This window comes from Cataglyphis hispanica, chromosome 13, assembly GCF_021464435.1.
Source record: "Cataglyphis hispanica isolate Lineage 1 chromosome 13, ULB_Chis1_1.0, whole genome shotgun sequence".
In the NCBI taxonomy this organism is placed as follows: Eukaryota; Metazoa; Arthropoda; class Insecta; order Hymenoptera; family Formicidae; genus Cataglyphis; species Cataglyphis hispanica.
The window spans coordinates 1730615-1758482 of NC_065966.1; the positions used below are offsets into that span (position 1 = coordinate 1730615).

At 30.4% G+C, this 27868-nt stretch overlaps 4 protein-coding genes across 13 annotated transcripts; 1 reads left to right on the forward strand and 3 right to left on the reverse strand.

The window, feature by feature from the left end:
• Nucleotides 1–323: 323 nt before the first annotated feature.
• LOC126853868 (sodium/potassium-transporting ATPase subunit beta-1-interacting protein) lies at nt 324–11510 on the reverse strand. 2 transcript variants are annotated; one of them, XM_050599970.1, is made up of 6 exons: nt 11076–11510; nt 9731–9868; nt 9496–9576; nt 9175–9366; nt 8999–9059; nt 324–3659 (listed from the first exon to the last, which is right to left on the reverse strand). In XM_050599970.1, exons 1-6 carry the CDS (start codon nt 11127–11129, stop codon nt 2842–2844), a joined length of 1344 nt encoding a protein of 447 aa, XP_050455927.1. In that variant the 5' UTR covers nt 11130–11510; the 3' UTR covers nt 324–2841. The 2 variants fall into 2 exon arrangements, with proteins under 2 accessions (XP_050455927.1, XP_050455928.1); XM_050599971.1 differs by lacking the exon at nt 324–3659 and adding an exon at nt 4082–7624.
• Nucleotides 11511–12823: 1313 nt separating this feature from the next.
• Nucleotides 12824–14066, forward strand: LOC126853887 (uncharacterized). The gene is made up of 3 exons (XM_050600005.1): nt 12824–12849; nt 13193–13326; nt 13603–14066. Exons 2-3 carry the CDS (start codon nt 13261–13263, stop codon nt 13930–13932), a joined length of 396 nt encoding a protein of 131 aa, XP_050455962.1. The 5' UTR covers nt 12824–12849; nt 13193–13260; the 3' UTR covers nt 13933–14066.
• A 288-nt stretch (nt 14067–14354) lies between these two features.
• On the reverse strand, nt 14355–21753 carry LOC126853874 (retinol dehydrogenase 10-like). 9 transcript variants are annotated; one of them, XM_050599985.1, is made up of 8 exons: nt 21541–21610; nt 17170–17196; nt 16539–16731; nt 15882–16241; nt 15631–15745; nt 15436–15520; nt 15234–15344; nt 14355–14682 (listed from the first exon to the last, which is right to left on the reverse strand). In XM_050599985.1, the coding sequence occupies exons 3-8, from the start codon at nt 16725–16727 to the stop codon at nt 14610–14612; spliced, it is 933 nt and encodes a 310-aa protein (XP_050455942.1). In that variant the 5' UTR covers nt 16728–16731; nt 17170–17196; nt 21541–21610; the 3' UTR covers nt 14355–14609. The 9 variants fall into 9 exon arrangements, with proteins under 9 accessions (XP_050455942.1, XP_050455940.1, XP_050455939.1 ...); XM_050599983.1 differs by having other exon boundaries at nt 16539–16727; nt 17166–17196; nt 21537–21553; XM_050599982.1 differs by lacking the exon at nt 21541–21610 and adding an exon at nt 21461–21477 and having other exon boundaries at nt 16539–16727; nt 17166–17196.
• A 127-nt stretch (nt 21754–21880) lies between these two features.
• LOC126853877 (short-chain dehydrogenase/reductase family 16C member 6-like) lies at nt 21881–27358 on the reverse strand. The gene is made up of 9 exons (XM_050599992.1): nt 27200–27358; nt 26971–27108; nt 26543–26737; nt 26211–26340; nt 26029–26146; nt 25090–25215; nt 24802–24903; nt 23988–24161; nt 21881–21967 (listed from the first exon to the last, which is right to left on the reverse strand). Exons 1-7 carry the CDS (start codon nt 27356–27358, stop codon nt 24813–24815), a joined length of 957 nt encoding a protein of 318 aa, XP_050455949.1. The 3' UTR covers nt 21881–21967; nt 23988–24161; nt 24802–24812.
• Nucleotides 27359–27868: the final 510 nt, after the last annotated feature.

Below are 27868 nucleotides of genomic sequence, written 5' to 3' on the forward strand. Positions count from 1 at the left end.
GGATTATCTCGCAGAAAGAAAAACCGCAAAACGATTTTTGGAAAGGTTTTTATTTTAGCAAAATTCTGTATGAAATAATCTTGGCACCTTGTAAATGTCATACACGCGTCAATTATTTATATTTATGACGCTATATGTTAAAAAAATAAAGAAAATAATATTAAAATTTTATATAAAATTTTAAAAAGTAACTATAATGTCTTTGCATATATATATACGCGTGTGGTATTTGAAAACCAGCGATTAGATATATATATATATATATATATATATATAAAATGATAAATTATATACATATGTGGGTTATTAGAATCGATAAATAATAATGAACACTTATCGTTTATTGTCTTACAATCATTACACGATAATACATTATAGAATAAATCTAAACTTCAAATAATGTAATCATCATGTTGAATCCTCCATTTCGGTGTAATTGAACAATTATTATTAACAAATTATCGCCATAAATCCCTGTCATTTAAAACTGTAAGATACATAATATGTATTGCAATATGTTAAGTCATTTTAATAAAAAATGACCAAGTGCATCGATATAATTCACTTTGCAATCGATAAAATAGCTGTTCTATATGTAAAACGAAATTATATAAGTATGTAATATTATATATATATATATATATATATATATATATATATAATTCGAGATTAAAAATATTATATACAACTAGAGAACTATCCAAGATTCTTATAAGTAATCAGAGAATAAAGTAACTCATTTCTATCGATCTCCATCGAACAAGTGTCAGAATTATTACTAAATTGTACAATAATCAGAACAGATGTGTGAGGCAGTTTTAAAGTTGACACATGTCTCTTATGTGTATATCGATATTTAACACTTTGGTTTCCATTTCCGCCTTACTTGAAATTCACGACGCGCTATAAGATACGAGTCCTTCTCTCTTTCGTAGCGTAAAATATATAAACAATAAAAAATTTTAATTAATATATAAAGACATATTTTATACAATTTATTTTTCATTAATTAAATTATAAATCATTTAAATAGTTTTTGTTTTTGGCACTTATATTTTTTATAACACCGAGCAGAAAAAAATTAGTTAAAACTTTGTTTAAAAATGTCTTGACGCAAAAAATTAAAACTTAATTAAAATTTTAAAATTTTAAAAATAAATATATCGCATTAAAAAAAATTAGTTTAGGCATGTCGCAAACTCAATTTTCTTACGATGTACATAAATCGTCGTAAAATTTCGCAATTTTAAACTTCTTATCGCAAAATATTAGCCAGACATTATTGCATAATTATTGTATAATATTATTATACATGATTATTGCCATTATTCTGTAAGTTATTATTTGTCACTAATGCACAAGTGTATTGCATCAATTTTTATTTGCTAATATATATAGATAAATTGCGAGATATGTAGCAAATGGAAGACTGTAGTTTTTAATTATATAAAAACGCTTGAGTGCTTTAACATACGCTCAATAACATAATTATCCGAATACACAATTGTATATGTGCAAGTTGTATAGAAATTATAAAAAAGTCGAGATTCGAAAAAATAGCAACTTTTAAAAAGGCCGATATCTTCTAATTGCCATAAAGTCGAAAATAGCATAAACCGCTAATGATAGAAAGAATCATAAATGAAGTTGATTGTCTTGTTTGTACAGTGTTGTCGAAAATACGTTTGATGAGGGATTATAAATCTATATTTACAGACTATGCTTCTTTTGATTTTACATGGTAGAATAAGAGAATCCTTAATTCTATAATATAAATAGGATGAGAATGAAATGTTTCTATAAAAGCTACTGACAACGAGAGAAACGATGAAAGAGATGTATAAAAATTCTAACGCTAATAGAACTCTGTGCGATCTGTGTTTGAGATCTTCAGATCTTAAGTACATATACGTCAGTCAGGTAAATTTATTCTGAAAGTGAAAGAACACTCTTATGATCATATAAACCGTATACTTTAAAAATGGTATAAATGTTCAATTTATATATTGCAGAATTTCTGTACATTAAATTAATTCAACAACTCTCTTCAACAATTACCTTACATCGGTTTTTAAAATAAATCTCATCATGTCATCGATTCATGAATTTATGATCGATATAATCAAAAGTTAAATCATGCGGCAGATTGCGTAGTGGCGTAAGCAGATATTTGTTAAAATAATATTGAAATAATTCGATATTATGAAATAATTTGAAATAGAGAGACGAAGGAGAAACAAAAAGAGAGAAAAAGAGATAGCACTAATTGTAGCTCTTTAAGTCTTAAGTAAAGTTACGTTTCTTGTAGACGTTATTTTTTTGCAATATAATGCGATGCAACGTTAGTAGAGATCTATCGCATCGATCTGCAAGTAAAGCTCTGAAACAGGCAAAATCGCGCTGCTTGCCCGTTTATTTATTATTAATTATTTATTAAGAAATACCGTCCGTGCAATCTCACGGATATAACTGCGATACAATAATACAGTTAATATAAATGTCTGAAATTATTACTTGAAAACATCAACAGTAGGAAAAGGGTTATAATTAATGCACATTATAAAATTGCAGCTTCTTCAAATCTTATATTCATTATATTTTCTTTTTGCTAAATCGAATGCATCGCGTGCGCGACTAGCACTATCAAAAATAGTACCTTTTCCATTAAGATGTCCCTGTGAGGTGACATTATCACTCATTTTTTATCTCTACGATCTATTCATTTACTGATTAAATAGAATTGATTAAATAGCAAAAAGTTCTATAAGGCCTGTTCAATCTATTGTTTCATCTTCAATACGAGACATACAGCTGATGATTGCTCATGACATGACCATGTCATCAGATTACCGTATCCTGATAAGCAGGTGGTCCGCTGAGGACAAACTGTCGCTGACTCTGCCTGACGATGTCGGTGCGGTTCGGCACTTGCGGCGTTGCCCTGACGCCATGGTAGTTACTGTAGCTGGACCTGGCGCTCGCCGGCCGATTGCTGTAAAGCTCCTCCAGGTCCTCACCATTCAGACTCTGTGTGCTGGTCTGTTGAAACGTGGGGTTGCTCTGGCCCTGCCACTGCATCGCACTGAGCTCGCCGGCGGCCGCCTGCCAATTGTCAGTGAGGTTGCGCGTAGAGCTAGTGGTCGCGTGTTGCTGGTCCAAATCGCCAGGCGGGCTCTGACCAGGCGGAAAACCAGACGATGCGTTCGAATAGTTGTTGGAGGATTCCAGGTTTGACGGTGGCGGCGGCCACAGAGCCGGTGACGATACTGCCATGTTCACCGCCTCCGGCTGCCAGTTCCGGTCGACGGTGTTACGTTCGCGGTCCCAACCACCGATCGTGATCCGGTCGTAGTTGACCCCCTGCGACAACGTGCTCACGTTCTGATTCGTCAGAGTGCCGATGCCCGGACCGGTGTTGGCATATAGATTCTCCTGATGATCCATGATGCGGTTCACCGGGTTCTTGCGACGCGATTGGCGTACCGAGCTACGACGCGTGCTCGAACGTCGCGTGCCATCCCGAGAGATTACGGAACGTCGCTTCACCCGGCGCGGCGTCATCGGCTTCGGTGACACGCTGTCGTCCTGGACCGGCGGCTCCGGCTGCGAGTACTCGATGCTGTACAGCGGCCGTGGCTGCTTCTTCCGTTTAGTTCGTACTGTTGGAGAAACAGAGAGAAAGAGAGAAAAGTGGTCAGAGAGATTCTGCGATACTCGATGGCTATTTCTCCGTTCATTCGCAATCATCACACTGCTAATCAAATGATAAAAAATGTTAAATATAATGAAAGCAGAATCAGTAATGCGATATGTAATTTTTGATGAGTGTTGTTAAGATGAGATGGTTATTTAATTTAAAAACTTGCCTTTTAGGTATCAAAATATTTATTTAATAGCATTAGATGTATGAATCTCTTGTTCCTTTTTATTTTAAAATAATAATTTTTAGTATAAATATCGTAAATATATTTGTATCTTAAAATACAGTTTATTATATCCTAATTTTTTAGATTAAAATATATTAAATGATAATCTGTAATATAAATATAAGTTCTTTTTTTTTGCAAAAAATAATATTTGTATTGTGAAATATGTTGCCGATTTCCAAAAGATACTAAACATTCAATTAAAAGTACAGATTTAATGTCTAAGAAATGTAAAGAAAAAGATTCCACCAGAAACCGAAATAGTAGGAAATTGTTAGAACAGGAAAAGAAAAGAGTGAAGGGTTAATAAATAAAAAAGCAAGCAAATAGTAGCATTGCATATTTATTGTTCCCAATTAACTGCACCAAAGTAAATAATTTGTGATACAGTAATTAAATACAAAATTAATAATAACGGTCTAAAAAAAAAGATAAATATGCTTTACAAACTCGAAATGCTCAATAGAGACTATACTTGATTCAAAATATAAATCTGAAGTGACAAAAAACCTTGTTCCATTTTTTTTACTCCATTAAAAAAAAAAAGGCGTTTACTTAAAGTGCCACTGTAGAAAAAAAAAATAATCATATTTCATGTTATAATAAATAAATTTTTTTCTCTATCATCTCTAATATTTTCGTATAAGTATTATGTAAAAATAAATATGTACATTATTATACATGTTCAACATAATTTTTAGCTCTACTATTATGCTCTATAAATAATATATTGTGTATTATATATGCATAACTATTTCTCTTTCAAAAATAAAGATCGTATATAATGTGCGTCCACACATTATTCTAAAAAATATCAAACTCATAAATATAATTACTATCTTTTTTTCTAATGCGTACAAAATTTAAGCAATTGTGTAAGCTATATCTATATTTCTCTCTTAGAGAGCAGTCTTTTCTGTATAATCGGCATAATAATTAATTACATGCTAACTACTTTTTACGCAAAGAACTAACGTAATTTAGTAAATACATATTTTTCGTGATGTCACTTCAGATTTTGTATAAAATTATTATATAACATAACGCACAAAATCAGTCACTTATATGAGAAACGTCAAAGTGGATAGAAATTGTTCTAAGCGTGATTGCCAAAAGGGATATCTGAAATTGTACATTTTCCTTAGTCTTAAAAGAAATTCCGTCTTAGAAATATTCCCATATATAGTGAATAATTTACCTACGTGACTTAATCTATACATTTAGATACACTGCGATTTGTTCTACAAAGACGACTACGAAGACTTTAAGGAATTGAAAATACTGGACACTCTACTAAATTGAAAATACAAAAAGACCACAACTAGCATGCACTACTAACAAAGAGAGATAGTACGATTCACCAATTTTTTTCATCTTTTGCAAAAATGGGACAATCGCAGATAACTGCACACACAGTTAACTGTATAATTGAAATCGGAAACGTAACTTTTTGACATAAATTTCAATATTTATCAAAAATCACATACGATTTTTTTGCAAAATATGAATTTATTGTAATTAGAAATTTATTATTATTATGAAAAAAAACACACAATGCAGATTTATATGAAATTTGCAAAAGCAAGAATTATTTTTAAAATAATTTAGACACATTTAAAATAAATAAATAACGATAAAGTTATACACAGTCCGGAAACCGTTTATGTTTATATATGTACATATTATTTCGAATGTTTTAGATTTGCGAAAAGTAAAAAAAATCGACAAATCGCATATTATACTCTCATTTAAACCCATTTAACTATTCTACAATAAAAACTGTTCATAGCACCGGGTCAAACTCAAAACTGAACTCTAAAATAAACTAATTAAAAGCAATTTAATCGTTTCATAGAGTATCAGCTTGAAGTCCTTATTCATGTGTATCTGGCGTACAACAAAGTTTTATAGAAATTGATTATTTTTGATACATATAGAGGAAATCTAGAAAGAATATTACTGCAAAACAATGTAGTTTCCGTCATTTCATTTTTCGTACAAATTTAAAAACTGGTATTAGATAAAGCTATAGGTGTAGAACTTCACATTTAAGTAAAACGTTCTAGTCATGTTGCGTTTTATCACAAATACGTTCCTCTACGTTGCGTATACAGTAAAATGTCTCGATGCATACAAATTTCGATGTATCTTTAATCGATTTTTCTACATTCTAGAGTGTATAAATATACCGTGTAATCTTAAACATCTTCTATATATATCACAGTATATACATCAAGGCGTATTCGTTAATCTATACTTGGAGAGCAACGTGTAAATCATTTACAAAATAAATAATTCACAGTTATTATCCATATCTCTTCTATAACTTTTCTGTATAAATAAGCGACGTCTTTTAGCCTCTCCCAAACACAATTAATCTTACTACTATCATTAAGATGGTGGCCATGATCAAATTAGTCCAACGTTAATTTTATCGTATGTGTCATCACAGCATTGATATCTTAATTATTCATATTTGCATATTATCAGAAAGTGTAAAAGGATTAAATGATAAATTTGTGTATATGTAAGAAGTATGTATGAATTTTTCTATGTATATAAATAAGCAACATTTACGAATTAGTAGATAAGTCACACCGCACTGATTGTTCGTATGAACGAGCAAATGCTACTGAACACACACAATTCGACATCAGTCAGTTATTTCGATGCAAAATACGAAAAACACCGTTAATGAGTTACACAATGATATGCAAGAAGTACTCATTTTTTTTTAAACCGACGAAGATCGCCGAAGGACAGGGAATCTATACAATTAGGGCTAATTATATTAATGTTTGTTCTATCTATTTGGCAAGTCTAGGAATTATAATGTTACACGCACCGCATGTAGACGTCGTATACGCGGCAGTATAAAAGTTCATATAATAATAATTTTCATAATTCTTCTCACTATAAGAGAGCAGAAAACCGGTAAGGGACATCGTAGGCAATTTTATCTGCCGATCGTGTTCGAAAAGAAGTATCATTAACATACAAGTTCTCCAGAAACAAGTAATCGCGTGCAAGAAAAAAAAAAAAAAAATACGGAAGAGGTCTCATCTTTCAAAAGTTACTCGCGTACAGAGACAAGGGTCGGCTATCTCGTTTCGATGACCTGTCGTGCTCGCTCGACGCTTGATGCTGATCAACGGCCAATCTCGGATCGGAGTAAAATGATCTCAGAGGCTGATCGCGTACGTGATCAATGAAGACTCGTCGTGGTTTGGTGGGATTCCTAACTTGCTTCGCCGCGGTCGAACGAGATTTGATACGCGCGACCGGACTGTACTTGGCCAAATGCGGATAATATAGCTTGTTTTTCTGATATCTCAGCTTAGCTGCGCTGTCCAGCGAGTCATATTCGTCGTACACGGGCGACACGGGCCGCTGCAAGTGATCCAATGGGTTCGAATAATCGACCGAATAATCTAAGTTCTGAAAATCGCGACTCGACGAGCGACTGCTGTTACTACGGATCGTGTCGTTCCTGAGATTGACAATGTTGCTTTTGTGTTTCGGAAAGCTTGATTCGCGATAGGCAGATTGATGAGAGCTAGCTGTGCCGGTCGGGTAATTATTTTCAGCGGAATTTTTGTGGGGATATGCGGGTGGTGGAAGAGCCGAGTAGCTAACGTACATAGGATGCAACGGCGTGTGGCCTGCCAACCCAAAGTCATCACCTCCAACAAAGTCAACTGAAATATCATTCAAGAATATCCATCGCATTAGACGAGATCGACTGACTATAGGCGGGAGAATAAGTAATACGTTAATCGGTCGAAGAAGCGGATACACGGCGTGTATAATGTCGAAAATATTATTACAATATGTCCGATATTCTCCCATAATATTTTACGAAGAAAAAATATCGCATTTTGAAGTTTATAGATGTAATATTTGGTCCTATTACATGGCATAGTCTGCTTAATATATTTTGCCTTCAATTATATTTATAAATATTTATAAATATCTTTGCTGCAGATAAATATCATACTACATTAAGACATAATACCATTCCTAGATATGAAAACATAATATCGTTCAAAACATAATACCGTGCTAAGATAAAGAAATGCTATTTGAGCAATATATAGTAACAATAATGTCAATAATATAATAGATACAAATCACAAATTGCAAGATGCAAAAAGTTTTATAACTCTACATGTTAAAACATAATAGTACACTCTGTAGCTTCATGATTGTACCATGAAAAATTACTTATTCGTGCTAAAAGATAAACAAATATATGTTGCGTGCAATTAATGAACATGATTAAGCGGACTTACCAAAATGGAGGATCAAATCCACCAATGAAATCAACTGTAACCGATAACCCTCGTTTCAAGCAATAATAAATAATCGCGTGTACTTACACGTATTAATGATTAAAGATAAATAATTTATCAAAGATAATTTTATATTACTAATTAAAATTAAAAGGATGTGCTTCTACTATATGTGCTATTGTGCAATTAGAAATATATCCGCTCTCTGTATATTCATATACTCAACAATATATAATATACACTAACAAAAGTAACATAAAGTAAATAAAAATCTAACCTAATATATATAATAATAATAATAATAATACAGCATTTAATTTGTAAAAAAAGATAATTAAAAAAGGAAATAGATAATATCATTTATATCCTTTATAATTTTCCATTATTGGAAGATTTAAATTTGCAATAATCATAAATTATACAAAATAAATATCATGACTATCAATATCAACTTGTCATTTTACTTTTCTAAGAATAGAATGAGATATAATCAATGTCTACATTTTTCCTGTTTCCAAATATTCTGTTCATATATGATAACCACATCCTCCTCTCAGTTGCTTATCATAAACCACAAGCAAAATATGACAAATCATTAAATTTTATAGAGGAAATACATATTCTTTAAAATGTGACAGTAAAATTGCACTTGTCCTCATTAAACTTTTAAATGTAAATTTAGATATGCCTTATTGCATTCTGATATAATTAGAAACAGAAATCATTAACTGTGTATATATCTTTAAATTAATTTAAAATATTTGCTAAATATATACTCACAGCTATCATCTTCTTCAAGGAACACTTTACTGAGACAGATCCCACCAACAATCGCCATAAACTGAAACATATAAAATGCCTAAATTTTGGAAAAAAATAATAATAATATATATAATTTATACAGTTACTATGACATTGTTACATAGCATTGCATGTGATGATAATTCTTCACTTACACCTAAAATACATTGTGTTGCAGCATGTAAAATTTCTATAACTTCATAGTCCAGCACGCAGTCTGTTACATTAGTGGGACGTGCAGGTCTAAAGAGCTCTGGCTCCGTAACATCGTAAACAGCTTTGCAACCTGGCCCATTTACGTGCCACCAAGAAAAACTACCAGTACCCAGGTTGAGGATATCACTATCCTGAAAGATAATATTACATCCACAATGTTTATATAATAATTCATAGTATTGCATAAATATCATATGATAATCTTCCAAGCATTCAGATGCAATATATTAAGATGTTATGTAATTACATTCTCTACTTACTTTGTCTAGTATCCCTACGCTGAGGTAGAAACATATTATAAATACGTTCCATCCTAGCCATAATATATTCCATATAGAATACTGAAACACAGAATTGAAATAGTTAAGAAAATTATGTTCTTTATTTGTTTTTTTACATATGAAATTTTATGTAAAGAAATATAATTTTCTTCTCTTCCATAATATTTGCTAAAATTAATTACATAGACTAAAAATAATTAGATATTATGCATACCGATATGATATATTTAGGTCTATATTGAAAGGCCCCAAAGAATCCTAGAATTACGAAGATTATATTGAAGAAGTTGACCAGTATCGGGGCCCACATAAACCCCAAAAAATCGAAGACTTGACGTTCTATAGTGGTAATCTATAAATAAAAATATAAAGTGTTAGCTATGTATATTAATAAACATCTAACATTAACGAATATATATGATACAAAGTAATAATCAACCAACTTCAAGCATCTCAATTTCTGCTGATTCCTTTGTGTGTGTTCTTAATTTACGTCAATTGTCTTATGTTCTAAATATTCGGTTAATTAGCCTGAGTCATAGTACTTGTGATAGAACATACATATATAAACTGTCTCCAGCTTACATCATAAATTTCTTTGTATATATATGTGTGAAAAAGTTCATTTTAATTCACTGCTGTGTAGTCAATAAAATTTTTAAAATATTTCTATACAAATTTCATACAAACATAAAAATAAACCATAGATGTTTATTAATAATTAGAAAACATGGAATAAATAAAATTAATATCCGAAGAATAGAATATATACTGAAAAGGCAGATATACAATACATATATAAATATACTTGTTACTCTTTTTATATTTTTATTTATTTATGAAATACATTAATATTAAAACCTCTTATTATAAAAATCTTCCTTTTAATAAAATTATTTTCTATATATATTTATTTTCTTTATTTATTTCATAAATATAGAAAATTATAATATGTGCATTAATTAATTATTTAATTGTTTAAAAAATTGAATTATTCCTAATATTCTAATAGAAATTTGAGAAAAGCAATTTACTATTCTTGTCTATATGTATATTTATTCCTTTACATTTCTAACATAAAAAGTAAATTGTTGCAATTCTTACGTAAGAATAAAAAACACAATTAATGCAAGTGCTTCGATATTACACAGCGATGTTCATCGAGTAATATAATAAAATATCACGTGCGATACGAAACTTTCTTTTGAATAAAAATGCTTAGAGATAAACCGCACGACCCGGGTCGATGAAACCATGCGATTATTCACAAATTCGAATCGTCGATAAGGAAAACGTGTAGTAACGGCATTTTCCAATTTTTTCAATAGACGCTCGTAACAGTGTGACTAACGATGGTATTGTATCACGGAATTCGAAGAAAAAGAGATGACATACTCAACGTGCGTGTGTCGCTGCATACTACGTCTACATGTAATTATGTATGTATGTATGTATGTATGTATATATATATATATATATATATGCAGATTAGCTAGGAATACATTGCAGCCGAACCGAGCTGGCATTTCCGCGTATGCGGATTAATAACGTGCACTCACCAGTTGTAGGCTGCATATCGTCAATAGAAAGTGTCTTCTGCTACAAATTCCCATATCATTTGGCCGCGCTCCGCTCAATGAGCGATCTCACGAGCGAGACGATCACGAGGATAACGAGGACGACGACGACGACGATGAGGATACTCGCGCGAACCGCATCACCACCTTAACATCTTCCGATGCGTCGTCGCCATCTTTCGCTCTACTCCGTGTGTCGCTCACGCGGACACACTTGTTCCTCTTCTTCCTCGCCCTACCACGCGGATCACCGTCTCTGTCTGTCTTCTCTGCAAGCTGCAACTCGCTGCTAGCTGCTAGTGGTATGCATGCACCGCCGTGCATTCACCGTGATCAGGCAACCGCAATGCACACACACGTTTCTCGTCACGGTCGGCGAACGACTGCCATCACCACGGCACTTGTGAACCGAACCAATCATCCCTTCCCCCTCTTCCCTCCTTTCAGTCGCACGGAATACTATACGCTACATACAGCTGTACTACAGCTGTGAGGAGTCACGTGACGCGGGACCTGTCATCTCGTGGAGCGCGCTGTCACCCCGCGCCTTTCATTAAAAATAATGTTAAATATATTAAAAAAAAAAAAAAAGAATTTAGAATTATAACTTTGTAAGCACATATAGGGTAATATTTTCTCGCCATCGAGAAGAAATGCGATTTAATGTATAAAAAGTATTTCTGTTTTATTAAAAGGTAAATACTGTAAAATGAAAATGATGACATGAATAATCTTCGTTCTGTAATTTCTTGTGATTGATAGGAAACATTTTTATGAAAAATTCTATCAATGATATTAGATATCGGGATAGGTATCTCTGTACTAAAGAAAGTGTCACATATATTATTTTGCTTTAAGTATGGAAAGATTTTAGTAAAAGAAATATGGAATATGTAATTAAAGAATTAAAGAAGAAGATATTCGATGTCATGTCTGATATAATTATTCGATATCATAATCATATCACAAATCGCTATATTCATGCTATAAATGTCCAAATAAAATCATGTGTGTGCACATGGTGTTTAATCTCTTTCTATAATTTATTACAAAAATATCTATTTAATTTTATTTTTACTAATAATATAGAAATTGTGCTATTTGCATTGCAAGAATGGCTGATAACTGCTGTGACATCTTTTGATCTTCAAAGATAAATTAAGTTTCCAGCGTCAAGACTGTCAAAATTGTTACAAATTCTTCGTCTGTCGTGTTTTTATTTATGCACATGTATCTTCAAAGACGGTAAAGATTCATTTAAAAAGATTTTATTTGTTTAATATTGAATACTAGAAGAACTGCAAGAATTAACATATAAAATATGGCATAATTTATGTTATTTACTAAAAGCTATACTTCTAATAATTTTGATATATATTGAAAAAAGATGGATTTTATTGGATTTTATTTTCGTCAAGTTAAATAACCTAACGAATTGACAATATTATGACACATTTATTTAATTAAACATAAGATTAAAAGGAAAGGTTATACAATATGTGATTTTTAGAAGATTGCGATCATCGTCGTACATTACTCGAGAATGAAAAGAAACACAATCTCAAAGAAACGAAACGTTTATTGGATCGAGGAGACTCCAAAATCGTCAATAGCCTTTCGAAAACTCGGACAAGCAAAAACGATTCTGCATGGCAAACCTACTGGGTTTCCAGCACACAAGATTTTTCAACGCGAATTAATCAAGCAAGCTGCAGAAAAAAACGTAGAAATAGACGTTCTCAGATTTCAAGAAAAGGTGACTTATCAAAAAACATGAGTGCTTAATTAATTTTAATTTAGTGAATTAAATTAATTTACATTGTTTTATCTAACAAAATATTTTTCATTAAAATTCAAATTTATTTTATTTCACTTTTTTAATTTTAATTTATTTTGTTTAATTTTTTTTTATTACTTTATTTATTATTTTTTATTATTTTATCTATTTTTTATTTTCATTAAATGTCAATGTGATTATGTTTGATTCTGTTTCATTTATATTATAAAATATATTCACAATGGAAAACATCATCACACAGGCATTCCTCGCGTTAGAAATATGCGGTCAGCATAATGCATACACATCGGTTTTATCGCAGGTACGGCTCTATTAAGGTGTAACGAGGGCACGTTCCGCGTGCGTAAGATATACGGAGATGGCAATTGCATGTTTAGGGCAATCAGTTACATTTTGTGGCGGAACGAGGAAGAGCACCAATCGCTCCGAGCTATGGTTAGTTCATGATTAACATAAACAATCTGATCATGTGAATTATGATTTAGTATGCCTATAAATATCATGGAAGACAATGATTCGTCGCGTCACGAAATCAAAAATAGAATCGCTTTGCGAGGAGATAGTCGCAATTTAAAATAATCAAATAAATGTTATATATATATCATTACTCTTTAAGTTTTTAAGTATCATCTGTTGAGTTGACAGTTCGACTTATACGGTAATTGATACACGACGACGTGTGATAAGGAAGCTGTGGGTTTTGTTTGACAGGTTGTGCGACACATTTGGGACAATTGGCGTGAGTATGGCCCGTTCGTGATAGCTGAGTGGAATATTTCGGATCGCCAAGAGTACTATGATTACATGAATCCAGTGGGTACGTTCGCCAGTGAACTGGAATGTACGGTGGCCACAAAAGTCCACCGCATGAATCTCTCGATCTATCGAGAACTCACTGGCGGGTACGAGCTCGAGCTGGTCTTCCACAATCGTGTAAATGTCAACTATGAGACCGCGAGACTCCTGTTCACCGGATGCTCCGAAAATGGTCATTACGATGTGCTGTTACCCAATTCGATATCGAACTTTTATTTGAGTTAATATGCAAATTAACGAAAATGGATAAAAATAGAGAGTTTTGACTTTCAATAGAAGGAACCAAATATATATTAAAATTACTTTACCAGTGTTCTCTTCGATATACAACTTTTATTATATTTTGTATTTTGTAATATTTTATATAATTTGTGGAAAATATATAAGGAAATGGTATGATACTTTGAATTATTGATATTTATATTTGTGAACGTAAAATTGTACAATTTTACGTTATCTCTTTATTAAATAAACAAAAAAAAAAATATATATATATATATATATATATATATATATATATAAGAAAATGAAATTTATACACACATATGAATGATACTATATAATTAAAGACAGTTTTCTGTGTATGTAAAAAAAAATAAAAAATATTTTCAACAAAAAAAAATTATTTCCATATAAAAATTGCAAAATTCTTTGTTGTGTTAATTTTTAATGCTATTATATTTGTGTTTATTATACAAATAATTAATTGAAATATATCAGAATAAATTTATTGTGATTTACACAAGTCGTGAGAAATATCACTTGCTGCACATCTTCCCAACAACTATTAAAATATTTTGCAATCCATCTCGAGCGAATTCGCCAACAGAAAACACAAATTCCCACGTTGATGTCGGTGGTCGGCATTGGAATGCTTCACGCTCCATGAGCAAGTACGGAATTTAAAAGGAATAATCGCATCCCTGCGTGTGAAGCCATTGTGTGACCGTCATTATTGCGCTATGGATCATGCAACTGGAATACAAGATCGCATAAAGTCAATTAAAAATTATATGGAGTATTGAAAATTATACTTATTCAACCTGACAATCGTAATGTAGATTACGATTGTTGGACTAATTAAGTATAATCTTCAATTTATAAATTTATTATATGGTTCACACACATACAACACAGTACATAAATATATTAATAAAGCAAAAATATAAAAATATGAATAAAATATGCAATTATTTATATTAAATATATCAGAAAATAGCATTGAATTTAAATATAAGCTACGTTTATTAATTATTAATTCCAATAAGGTAATTATCGAGCAAATTTTGTACATTTTGCTTTCATATATATATAATATTAAATAACATCTATAAATACATACGACAAAAATTTTTTATTGTATTTTTATTCCGTATTTTTTATATAAATTTTCTTAAAAACTATTGTTAATTTCTCGAAGTTTATAATAGTGTCTTATCTTAGGTATATTTAATTTCTAATATAATATAATATTGATAGATTTAGACTTTATTCTATCAATCAATTTTTAGTCAGATCTCTTATACCTTATTCTGTACAACATCTTTGAGTACCAATTGATACCGATAACGCTCTGGTCCCTGCTGACCGCCTGTACAACTTCCTCAGCCACTTGTTGCTCTTTTTGTCTCGTACAACTGCAATACAGTAAGTTAATTAATAAGTTAAAATTCATCGAGAAAAAGTAGCAAAATTAGTTTCCCAATTTTTTTTTACGAGAAAGCTTACCCGCGTTCAGCTATCGGTGAAATAGTTAGGAAGGTGAGGTGACTACTGTGGTCGCTCAATTCCTGACCCACGCTTTCCATTAAGCCTACATAATAAATATCTCATATATAAATAAATCACGCGCTAATGATCGATGCGACGTTTATTGTTAACCATACGCGATTTAACGAGCTGCTTTTATGACAGGCTACCCACCGGCGATCGCTGCTCTTGAGCTCAAGTATGCATCTTGAGTGGACGCAACCGGTGTAACTCCGACAATGTACGCTCTACTACGTTGTAACATCAAGGGCAAAAATGCCAGCATCATCTGCAATGATAGAAAAAAAGCAAGGAACTGATTTTGCTATTTAATAAATTATCGAAATTAATGTTAGAAAAAGCGGGAGTTTGTTTCACAAATATCTTTAAAAAAAAAAAAAATAAACACATCGGTCAATATTTACCCAATAGTGGCTCATGAGAGTCGTGCTAGCCATGTTAAAAATATCTTGATTAGGCTGACCAGCACAGGTCACTAGGACATCGATACCGCCAATCTCGTTCCCGATCTTTCTGGCGATCTCGCGAATGGTATTACGGTCCAGCAGATCGCACTCATACGCCATCATTACAGGCTTTTCATTTTTGACTTCGTGTTCTCTGTGATTTGGCCCGATTTCCTCTATCTTGCAATACCGCGATTTTAATCTGGCGATTATCTCTTCAACGTATCTGAGATTGTTATCCACACAGATCACGGAACATCCGCTCTTTGCAAATGCCTCGGTGAGGGATTCGCCGAGCGTCGACGAGGCACCGATGATCTATTGGAAACACTTGTCTTAAATACTGTTCCACGTATTTTTGAGGCTGTTTAATTTTAAATCAAACAATATTTTTGGTTAAATCGTAAATATATGATTTTGAAATAAATGTTCATTTATATGCCTAAAATTAATCTCTAATTTTCTAATTCTAATTAAAAAAAAAGAATGCATATATTATTTTGTGTAGATTATTTATTTTGTATAGATGTTATATTTTAAATTAATCGAAAATATTTGAAATATATTAAGCGCGATTCAAGATATATGATACGTGTAGGTGAAAAGAGTACGTACTAGGACTACATCGCCCGTCAGATCCCTTGGTGGTTTTGGCAGCAGTAATTTTACGACATTAAGAATACTTAAGAAACCAGAAATTACAGCGCCGATTAAAAATTCGATGCTGAGATAAAACCAGATATTGATCGAAGAGTCTGTTCTCGAATTTACGATAATTGCTTCGTCCCTAATTGATAGCATCATCTAACTGCACATAAAATAATAAAAATTTATTTTATTATAATGCTCAATACATCAGTTTGATAGAAGAGAGAGAAAGAGAGAGAGAGAGAGAGAGAGAGAGAGAGAGAAAGAGACAGACAGACAAACAGATAGAATCATACTTGAATTTAAATACAAAATTAATTTGATAATCGTTGAAATGTTTAACGTGATTATTACTTGCATCGGTAATTGCGAAAAAATTATAGTTTGCTCTAGCAATATAATTATGTCGTAAATTAACTGCATCATTTTGTCTCTCAATATAATTACTAATTAATATTTTCAATACAATTACTAATTAGTATTTTCCAATTTTTTTTTCTTTACTGTACTTACAAAGATATTAATTTTTTAAAAGATTTTTGTAAGAGAAAATCATTTTCTCCTAATCACTAAGAGATATGATAAATTATATACTTGCACCCTGTGTCGAAAACGATGCCTTTTCCTAAGAAAGTATCAACACGATATGAGCAAGTAATTATGTAATATGTAAACTCCTGCCTGCCACACGACGTGTAATAAAGGATATAGTGCTTTGGAAACAAGTAAGCATCCGATGAAAAAGATTTACGATCGTCGCACAGAGGTGTGAAAGTAATCGAATAAAGATTGGTTATGTGAGAAATCGTTGGAAGAATATGTTTTAAGTAGCTAGAAAGATGATTTTAATTGATCATACATCTTATCGTATATTGTATCTAATTTTGATGTATTGCGAAAAATTGCAAGAATTTTATTGCAGTTAATCATTCAACATTGCAAAGCATGGAGAATCTCGATTGGTTTATTACATACTTCACAGCAGAATATATCTCTCATTAATGTGAAATTTTTAATAACATTTTTATATAAATGTTAATCTGCTTATCTTCTTTTCCAACGCATCCTGTGAAAGTTTAAAGATATTAATAATTTTTTTTTCTTTTTTTTTTGAAGCAAATGATTGCTAACAATTCACGTGAAAAAGTTATTAAAATAGCTTATTACATAAATTTTGAAATTAATTTTTATTATCATCTAATAACCGTTTCTACATTTGACATAATTGATACGATGAAACAGAATCAGCTGTAAGATGCAATAATAACAAAATAAAGAAAGGATTGTCTCTCTGATAATTATTATATAATCCGCTGTAAACTAAACAAGATCTATTTGATTGCTACTACTTGATATCTACTTGTGAAAATGTAGGAAATGTAATTGTGGAAATGTATTAATGTTTTTGTTGCATAAAAAATAAAGTTGCAAATGTACATTCTAAAAAAAAACAGAATGGAATGCAATGTAGGAAATGTTGAATGTACTCAGGTTACAAACGCACACATATACTGTATCTAGATAAATTATTAGAACTTATATTGCATATTTTAGTCATGATATAATGAATTAACTTTGAATAAAAAAAAAATATTTCCATCTTTTCTTAAACATATGGTAATCTTAATTGTAATATAAATAAAGTAAATCTAATAAACTATAAATTAATTCACTAATTTTATCTTGAAGATTATTTATGATTAAGTTGAAGTTTAATTACAGTTACGTAATATACATCATTTTTAAATATACTGCATTTTTAAATGTACTGCATTTTTATAATCAAAACATTTATAATATAGAGAAAAATTTTAATCAATGATTGGATTTAATATGCAAATATTTCTGTTTTAATAAACTAAACATTCTACTATAGAATTGACAGTAATATGCATATGTATAAATTCAAAGTGCTGCAACACTTTGCGGTTTAACAAAACCGTAAAGTTACTGTCTCGTAAGTTCTTTTTTCTGTTTAAATAACATAAAATGTGATTGGTTGGGTTAAATTTTGACATCATCTAGGAGAACAAATAATAACATTGCTTTTGAAACGACTAACAGTCACCATAGCTTTGTGGTTGATTAGCACAAAGAAGACAGAATATTACGATATACATCATCTAATTAGATTTGCAAATTTTATTAAGTTTTTTAGTGGTAATTTATGTTAAATTATTTATAGAAGAGAACCGATCAGGCTAATTAGGTTTACGAATTTTAGAAGGTCTTTTAGCAGTCATTTATGTTAATTATATTATACTGTTTGTGTGTGTTATATTTATTTTATGTGTGAGCTCATCGCAAAAAATTCCATTACTGATCACTTTAATTATATCGATTAATTTATTTGATCCGTTTTAATTGTCAACATGAATAAACATAACTAGGAAACGTTTAAAAAAGACGGTTTAGTGCATTCAAATCCGACAACAACATTACATCACATTGTATAAATTAAGAGATAAACTTGCTTATAATATTATTTTTGCTAAAAAAGTGGCTTTGTAAAAAATATATACCTGCAATGTATACTTATATACTGCATAATTGTATTGCATAAATATTTATTTTTTACTAATCGCATATTATCAATATTATAAAAATACTTCACGGTGCAATCGAAGCCTAACTTGCAATATACTAAATGCTTTAATAACAAAATTATTAATCTATGACGAAAATATTGAAAGATAAGCGAATATAATCGAAAGATTGAAAACGTGAGTTTGCTAGTTTAAAAAGCTCTTGCCATTGTCTTGTACTACACCTGTCCATAACAAATTAAAAAAGATATTGAATACAATGAGACAGCGAGTGGGATATTGTGCAAGGTACGAATGCAAAAATGCAAGCGGACGTAATACAATAGCAATGCATGAGCAAATGCTAAATGTAAATAAAATGAAACAGAATGTTTGTAGGAGAAAAGTAATTTTTTTCTATTATATAACGTGTACGTTCCCTGGGTGCATTGCTTTCCATCAAAATGAACGTGGCAGAAAGTAGTTGGCTTCATTTAATTCACACTTGTCGATATCCAATTTTTATTAGAATATCTAATCGCTATGTATGAGGCAAATTAGAAACTACTTTAAATAAAAGTTGCACCGAAATTACAGTCTGGGAAATGATCGACATCAATATGAAATGATGCGAGCGATAAAAAATTTAAGTATGTATAACTATCTTGTTTACCGTAACAATAATAATAATGCGATTAGAAGAAAAAATGCAATCGGTGACGTTTGAAAATATTGATAACCTATGCTGCAATATAATACTTTTTCCTGATAAAAAATGAGATATACTAGATATAATAAATAGATAAAAAACGAGATATACTAAATACAAAGAGACTTTACTCTTTTTAAAGAAATCACGATCTTATCGTATTGATTGAGATTGAAGGGAATTGTGCACAGTGATAGATAGACGATCATATTTTATGACACACTTAAGTGTAATTAAGGCAGAGTCGCCTTTAGCTACGATCTCTTACGTAAGTTTTACTGTATACATACATACGATCGCAATCAATAATATGATCTGCAATCTCAATAGATAATCCTGAAAAATTGGAAAAAATAGAAAAATTGACATCTAAATTGGATTTTAACTGACAATCTCTATAATTCTGATGAAGATATTGAACTAGTTTTAAGGAACAACTCAAGGTAAACTTCTATCTATTTTTCGTTCTTATGTGTTTCTCGGTATGCGAGTCACGCCGATACGAGAGATTTTCTCGTATCCTTGAAATAAGATTGTGTAGACTAACTATATAATTTTGTTTCTTTATATTTATTTTTTAATTTTATTATTATAATTATTATATTACTGTAAAATTATTTATATCTTTCTATTATATTATATATAAATATATAAAATTATAATAATATATTATTATTACAATTATATTTTATAAATTACTATAAAATTACATATTTAACAAATAGCAACTTTAGAATTTATTAAAATACCGATTTTCAATTTTAAGTAAAATATGAAAGTTTTATATAGAGCTATGAATCTTTTGCGATAAAGAATTTAAGGACACCAAGATATTCCGAAATAATTTAAGCAATAGACCACCTTGAATAAAATTAGAATTCGTGTTAATTAAATCGTCTTTTTTTCAGTAAGACCTTTTAAACTTTTTTTTAATCAATAACTTTTTCTCATATTCCGGCAATAATTTAAAGAAAAAGAGAGACCAGAAAAAATTCTTAAAATAATCATAATAAATAAAATCGTAATTTAATTAGTTTCAATATTTTTCTTTAATCTAGTAATCGTAAATTAAAGCTACAAACAATCAATTATTAAATTTCTTTTTTTGTAACTGTAACTAAATTATAATTTCATTTTGTCATGTCAGCAAGAATGCAGTCGAATCAGCAATGGACACGGAAAGATCATCAAAAGTATCAAATGTTTTTTTCATTCAAATAATAAATTTTTCAATAATTGCCAGATCTTTAAATTATCTGCGTTATACTCTACAAACTTTACATATAAAAAGATTTTTATTTTACTTGTAATATACACAGTTATATGTACAATGCATACAATTTAAATAAATTTCAATATATGAATTTCCACGTTTGTGTTAAGAAAATTCTCAAATATTCTCAATATTTTTCTCATCTCTTATCTTGATAAAATTTTAATAAACACATTTAATGAGTGCTAGAAAATTGAATCAGAAAAATGATATGTTAGATTTCAAAGATTCGGCCAACAGAGTATACATCAAAGATTGATAAAAAATAAAGTGAAAATGCAAGGCACTTTAAACTTCTTGCTTTTATATAACAACTTCTTGTCACTTTATGAAAACACAAATTAAATTTTTAAAAACACGAAATTAATATCACTGAAGATACATATGCAGCTTGGCTATCTCGACACACTAGTTTGAACAACTGTTCAAAATTTGCTTCACATTATACACAAAAATACATGCGTGTATAAGGCAACGCGTTGAAAAGCCGGGCGGAGAAAATGCACTCTTGGCGCGAAACGTTACTCTGCCAGACGCGTAGATCACTGGATCACGGATCTCTAAGCTCCTCGGCAATTTCATGAAGGTAGGGAACGCGTGGGAGCAATGACTTCACCGTAATCGTGAATGTAAGGAAGACGACGGCAACGATCAGAACGCTCGACTCGCTTGAACTTGACTGAACGAAACACTGCAACCAAACAACTTACTGGCAATAATCGAGTGTTCAGGCAAGGTCGTCGTCTTCTTCGTCATCTTTGTTTTCTTCCTTCCTTCAGGTGCGTGTGACGCACGAACTTGAAACCTTGGTGACATCACACGATGATATATCCATCCATCGATTATATTGAACCGCAACATGATTTTCCACTCTAATTTCGATCTCGATCTGATCATAGATCGCTTTAATTAGGACTTTTTTGGCTTGATAAAAAAAAATTATTCTTAAACATTATAGCAGCGTATATATTATACCTATAAATCTTCTACTTGTAGAGACAAAAGAATTTAAATCTTTAAATAAAAAAAATTCTTAGAAAAAAAAACTGAAAAATCAGGAAACTAATAAATACGTATAACAGCAATCTTTCTATCATAGAGTAAACCATGTTTAATCATATTTTATAACGACAGTATCTTATGCATTCTATTAGACACGTGGCATGTGTTTATACAAATTTCTAAACATCTCATACATATAAATAATCGATATGTCTACGTTAAAAAAAAAAAAAAACTATAAAGATTATAAAAGATTATACAATATTATTAAAAATTACAATTACACATACATGGAGTTTGCATATATTATTTCCAATACACAGATGCAGAGAAGACATTTTGTAACTATGTATTATTGTTAGAAATTATTTTGGTACACACATATATATATATATATATATATATATATATATATATATATATATATAAAGCAAGAAACTCATTTTTAATTGCAAATATTTTATATTATGTGAATATATAATGTTATCAGCATGCTTTTATCTAATCACGGTATGTGATGCAATAAGTTTCATGAGAAGTGAACTTTTCATACATAAAGGTTAACAAAAGATTGTTTTGGCCTTGTATTACTTCAATATGTTGAAATATAAACGGAAATAGGATTACACAGTATTATAGCAATATTAATACACGTTTTCTCTCATACTAATTATAAGAATAACGAATGATTGTATCAAAATAAAAATTGTATAAAAAGGCTCTAAATTAGATATATTTGGAAACATTGATTGTATGGTCTATAGGCAATAAATGTCTCCAAAAGATGTATAAAAAATGACTTAAAAATGTCTGATTGTCCTTTAGATATCTTTAAGATGTCTTTTCATACTGTCTGGATAGATGGAACAAAAACATCTTGATCTTTCAACTTCGTATATCTTTAATCCGGTTTCTTATACCGTATAAAGTCAAGGCCACTGCCTGTCCACTCAAGGGATTGCCTTTCCAATCAAGCATACCAAAATAACATTCATGTTTCTTCTCTTTTATACAATCAACTCAATGCATTTTAATTAATACGCAAAACTTTTTCTTAGAGTAAATTAGAGTACTCATATTAGTTTTAAATTTATATAATTTAAGACAGAATAGTATGTACAGTTTTATATATATATATATATATATATATATTATATTTCTTAATTTTTAATATGCAATCATAAATCTTGTCTTTTCAAGAACTCATCTATTCGTAATTTTGTAATGATACTTGAAAACAAAGTAACAAAAGGTATGACGTAAGAACACGTAATAGTATAAGAAGTGCAATGAAACCAAATTATCTCAAGGCTAATCTCCATATTATTTACACTGCGTCTTGTCTGTAAATTAATTCGCGCATGAAAGATTTTATTACTCGCATTTAAATACTAAGATATACTAGGAAACAACTGATTGTCTGAAAAATTTCCGACTCTAGGACTATTATTGACTAACGAGCTACTCGAATCTCAGCCTGTTTCTCGTTAAGGCATGCGCTTTACCTTGCAAAAAATTACCGTGATTATGATGAAACTCAATCGTACAAAATGTTATATAATACTATTTATATATATATTACATAATACTATTTATTGTAATGCCTCCTTCATTTATATTTTAAAATAAATTATGTAACATTTTATTTATTATATGTGATATTTTATATAGAGAATAGAATTCTATTTCATAGAGTTAAAGTAAATTATTAATTCTAATATAAATTCTATTTGTGCGAGAAAATTATAATATAAAAAATATACGTCCGCTCATTGTGTTAGAATCACATACATGTTACTTGTCATATATTAGTTGTCACTATCATTATATTTTATATGGCAATAAAAAAATACAAGATATTTTAAAAGAAATCATGAATTATGTATCATTTATGCGTAAATTATTACCTTGAAAATTTGCTAAGAAATGTGGTATCCATGTAAGTATCCGTGCAAACAGAAAAACATTTTTCTTAATTTTAATTTGCCTCGCATATAGTTTAAAATGACAGTCAAATAAAAATTTCTGAGTACACTCGTAACGCCAAGTAATCAGACAGCATAAAATTACATAGGAGAAATCTGCAATTAAAATTGTAAAAATAACATAAGTGAAACAGAAATGGAACACTAGGCAATGTGATTTATTATACAATAAGTACAATCCCATTGAAAATCGATAAAAAAAAGTGATGATTTATATATGGCCGAGGATTGATCGAAGCCGACGTTATTAATTATATATTAAGCAATTCATAACTGCTTAATGACGTATCTCTGACCGCGCATTTGATATGTCTGATTAGGTTACTTTCTAAGAGAACGCTATTTCTTCTGTGTTCCAGTTGATCTTTTTATAAATTATGTCTGTAGTTATATTATTCAACAACATCGTGGAAAAGTTAAAAAATATCTATTACTGAAAATCGACAACTTTTTAAGAGATATAAAATCTTGTATCTTACAAGATTTTATAATAATTTAATTTTATTATAATTTAAAAGAAAATTCAAGAAAATAAGTTTCATTAAACGAACTTAAGAGCAAAGTAAAGAATATCTTATATATGATAAAAAATAAAATTGATCGTGTAAAGATATTTATTAATCTAATGGTAAATTATTACTTTATAAAATTCATCTTGTCTTAACGATTATGTAAAGTATCTAATAAATAAATATAAGCACTTTCACTACGTACAGTTCTGCTATGCTAAACTTACTCTAAATCTAATTACAAATTCATTACATCCTTTTCTTTCTGTTTTCGATCGACATCCGCCAAGAAATCTAATATCAAGCGCATTACGCTCTCCGGAACAATTCTGAAAAAGAAAAGACATTTAAAAAAAGCACATTACCATATAAAACTTTTACCAGAAATAATTATTTGTAAATTAATTGCAAAGCTAAGCGAAAGAAAAATATTATTACTAAATAATAGACAAAAGGTGCATATTAAAAAGCAGTTATTATTGATACATTCAATGTGATTTTTGATATATTTATACCTATTAATCGCGTTCAAAGAAAAGAGACATCGCGGTATTGAATACTCCGTGTAATTTCTTTGAATCGCTCTAATTATCTCTTGAGCAGCGTATTCTGGCGTCACGACGCCGAAGATGTAAGGAAATCTGTAATTAATTCTGGATTAAAGTTTCTTTCTAATTCACTGCATAAAATCGAAGATAATTTAACAAAGCGTACACAAGTAGATGTTATTGTGATAAAAAAAAAATATAAGTTACATATATCGCAAATATATTCATTAAGAAAATCACTCTCCGTGTAGTAATTTTCTTGTCAATTTTACACTCGAAATAATCGAGTCTCTATAATCAATATCATTATATAACCGCTTGATAATTTTGTGTTATGTAATGAAACTTCAATTTATGCGAGTATAAAGTATTTTTAACTTCTCTGTAAAACTATAAAAAGATATAATAAAATTTTATTATATATAATTAAAATATAAATATAAAATTATATTTAATTATATAAAATTAAATTATAAATAACATCATTTTTTCTTAAAATTTCAATCCTAAAAGAACAAAAGCTAAAAATCGTTGGATATAGTAAAATATAAAGTAATATATTCCTTAATTTATTGTTTTATTATTTTTAGTGAGTTTCACTTAGTGTGGGCTAATTAATTATATCCTGCGTACATTTAGACTACGTTAAGATTGATAAAGCGCCGCGCGCAAATTATCACGCTTGTGCATCGACATAAACGCAATACGGAAGCATCGACACGAAACAGACACTGTCTATTAGAAAGTATTCGACCAATTAATAACACGTTGAGTACAACCGTGTGTGGTGTAATGGATGAAACATTGCAATTGCGTCGTATCATATCTCTACGCACACGTCTTCCGCAAAAACATCTTACAAAACGTAGCGGTTATAATTGCCAGTGACTCGAAATGCGTTTTCACCTATATTTGGGATCCTTCGCTAATCCGGTGTCCACGTAAAACGGATAAATCGTCGTGAAATGAATGTTAGATTTTCTCTCGTCTAATCGCACTTCCTCGTGTAGGGCCTCCATGAGACCTAAGAAAGTTAAATTCGTAGAAAATATATACGGCGAACGAAAAATATCATATACGAAAGATACCTCTCACGGCAAACTTTGATGAGCAATATGCCACTTTTTGCGACACCCCGTATATGCCGCACATGCTACTTATCGCTACTATGTGACCGCTATTTTTCTGCAGCATCATAGGCAGAAATGCCTCTATCGTCTACTTGAAACAAAAATCTTATAAAATATCTTACACACATTTTTGGGGGTGGGGGGGAGAGAAAAATATTTTATTAACTTTGGAAAAAATGATGATACTATTCCAATAACTTAAAAATACTAACAAGAATTGTTTAGATTGATTAAAATTGAAGGGGGAGTGTAAATAAACGTATTACAATTATTAAAAAATAAGTGCGTACCCAGAAGTGCGAAAGTACATTAACGTTGAATGTTTTCTCCACGTCGTCCGGATCAAAACTCAGATATGGCTTATGATATAACACAGCCGCATTGTTAATGAGTATCGTCACATCCGGCACACCGATTTTTCTCATCAACCTCACCGTCTCTCGTACTTCCAATCTCTGTGAGACGTCGACCACAAAACCGTAAACCTAAACACTTACATATCTTAGCTCGTATTTCATCAAAAATTCTCTAATATTGTACATTTTATCTTTCCTTTTCCATAAAAAATAAAATTAAAAAATAAAAGTATAAAAAATATAATAAAGAATATGTCATACTATTTAATATAAATAGTATTATATTATATTAAGTTAATCATTAATATAATATTTTTATTATATTGCATAAATAATTAAAATATAAGCATTTAAATATGTACTTCTCCGCCATTTTTCGACACTTCCCTCATCGTTGATCGATTGTTATCAACATCATTGTCCCAACAAATTATTATACAACCCATCGATGATAATTGGATAGCTAACTCGCGGCCGATACCGTGACCGGCTCCAGTGATCTAATTTCAGTTAAAAAAATATCATTTCCGTGTATATATAATGCATAATGTCATGCAATCACTTCTGCTCATTTCGAAAAGCGAAACTTACGAGAACGGTTTCACCTAGTAAACGTTTCATGGAACGCGGCACAATCATTCTGAAAGTTGCGATTATCATCGCCAAGCTTATCTTCGCTGACAGAAGTGATAGATCCAGGAATAGCCGGTGCAATTTGATGTCTTTCAAGATACGTTGAATACTCTTCATCTTGAAATAGTTGTTAAAAATGTATCCTGTCAAATATAAAGAAATAAAAATAAAATTCTTCCATTTTATTCCGTTACAGAATATCCAAATATGATGCCTCTTTACAATTATAATTATTTAACGCTCACATAACCATGTTATTAATCATTATTATAATTTTATCACATAAATCTGATTTTTAACTGCACAGCAAAAAGCAAGAAAGATTATCTTCTAAGCAGTAAAGATTAGATTGAGATTATTACAAATTCTTAACATTAGAAAGTGTAAAACTAAGCGAATAAAAATGGGGGAAAAAAAAAAAAAAAAAATATCCGCGTATATATTCTGATAAACGCCTTGTGATTTTGTGATGTAATCTTTAGCGGACCATAATATTAACCGATCACTTTCCTTCCTACTCGCGAAACGTCGTCAGTGCGGCAGTTAGGGGTCCAGAAATTTGTCGAATGCAATTTTAATAGGATGACTATGTCATCTGTCATCCGACGGTTTGACAGTTTGTAGCCA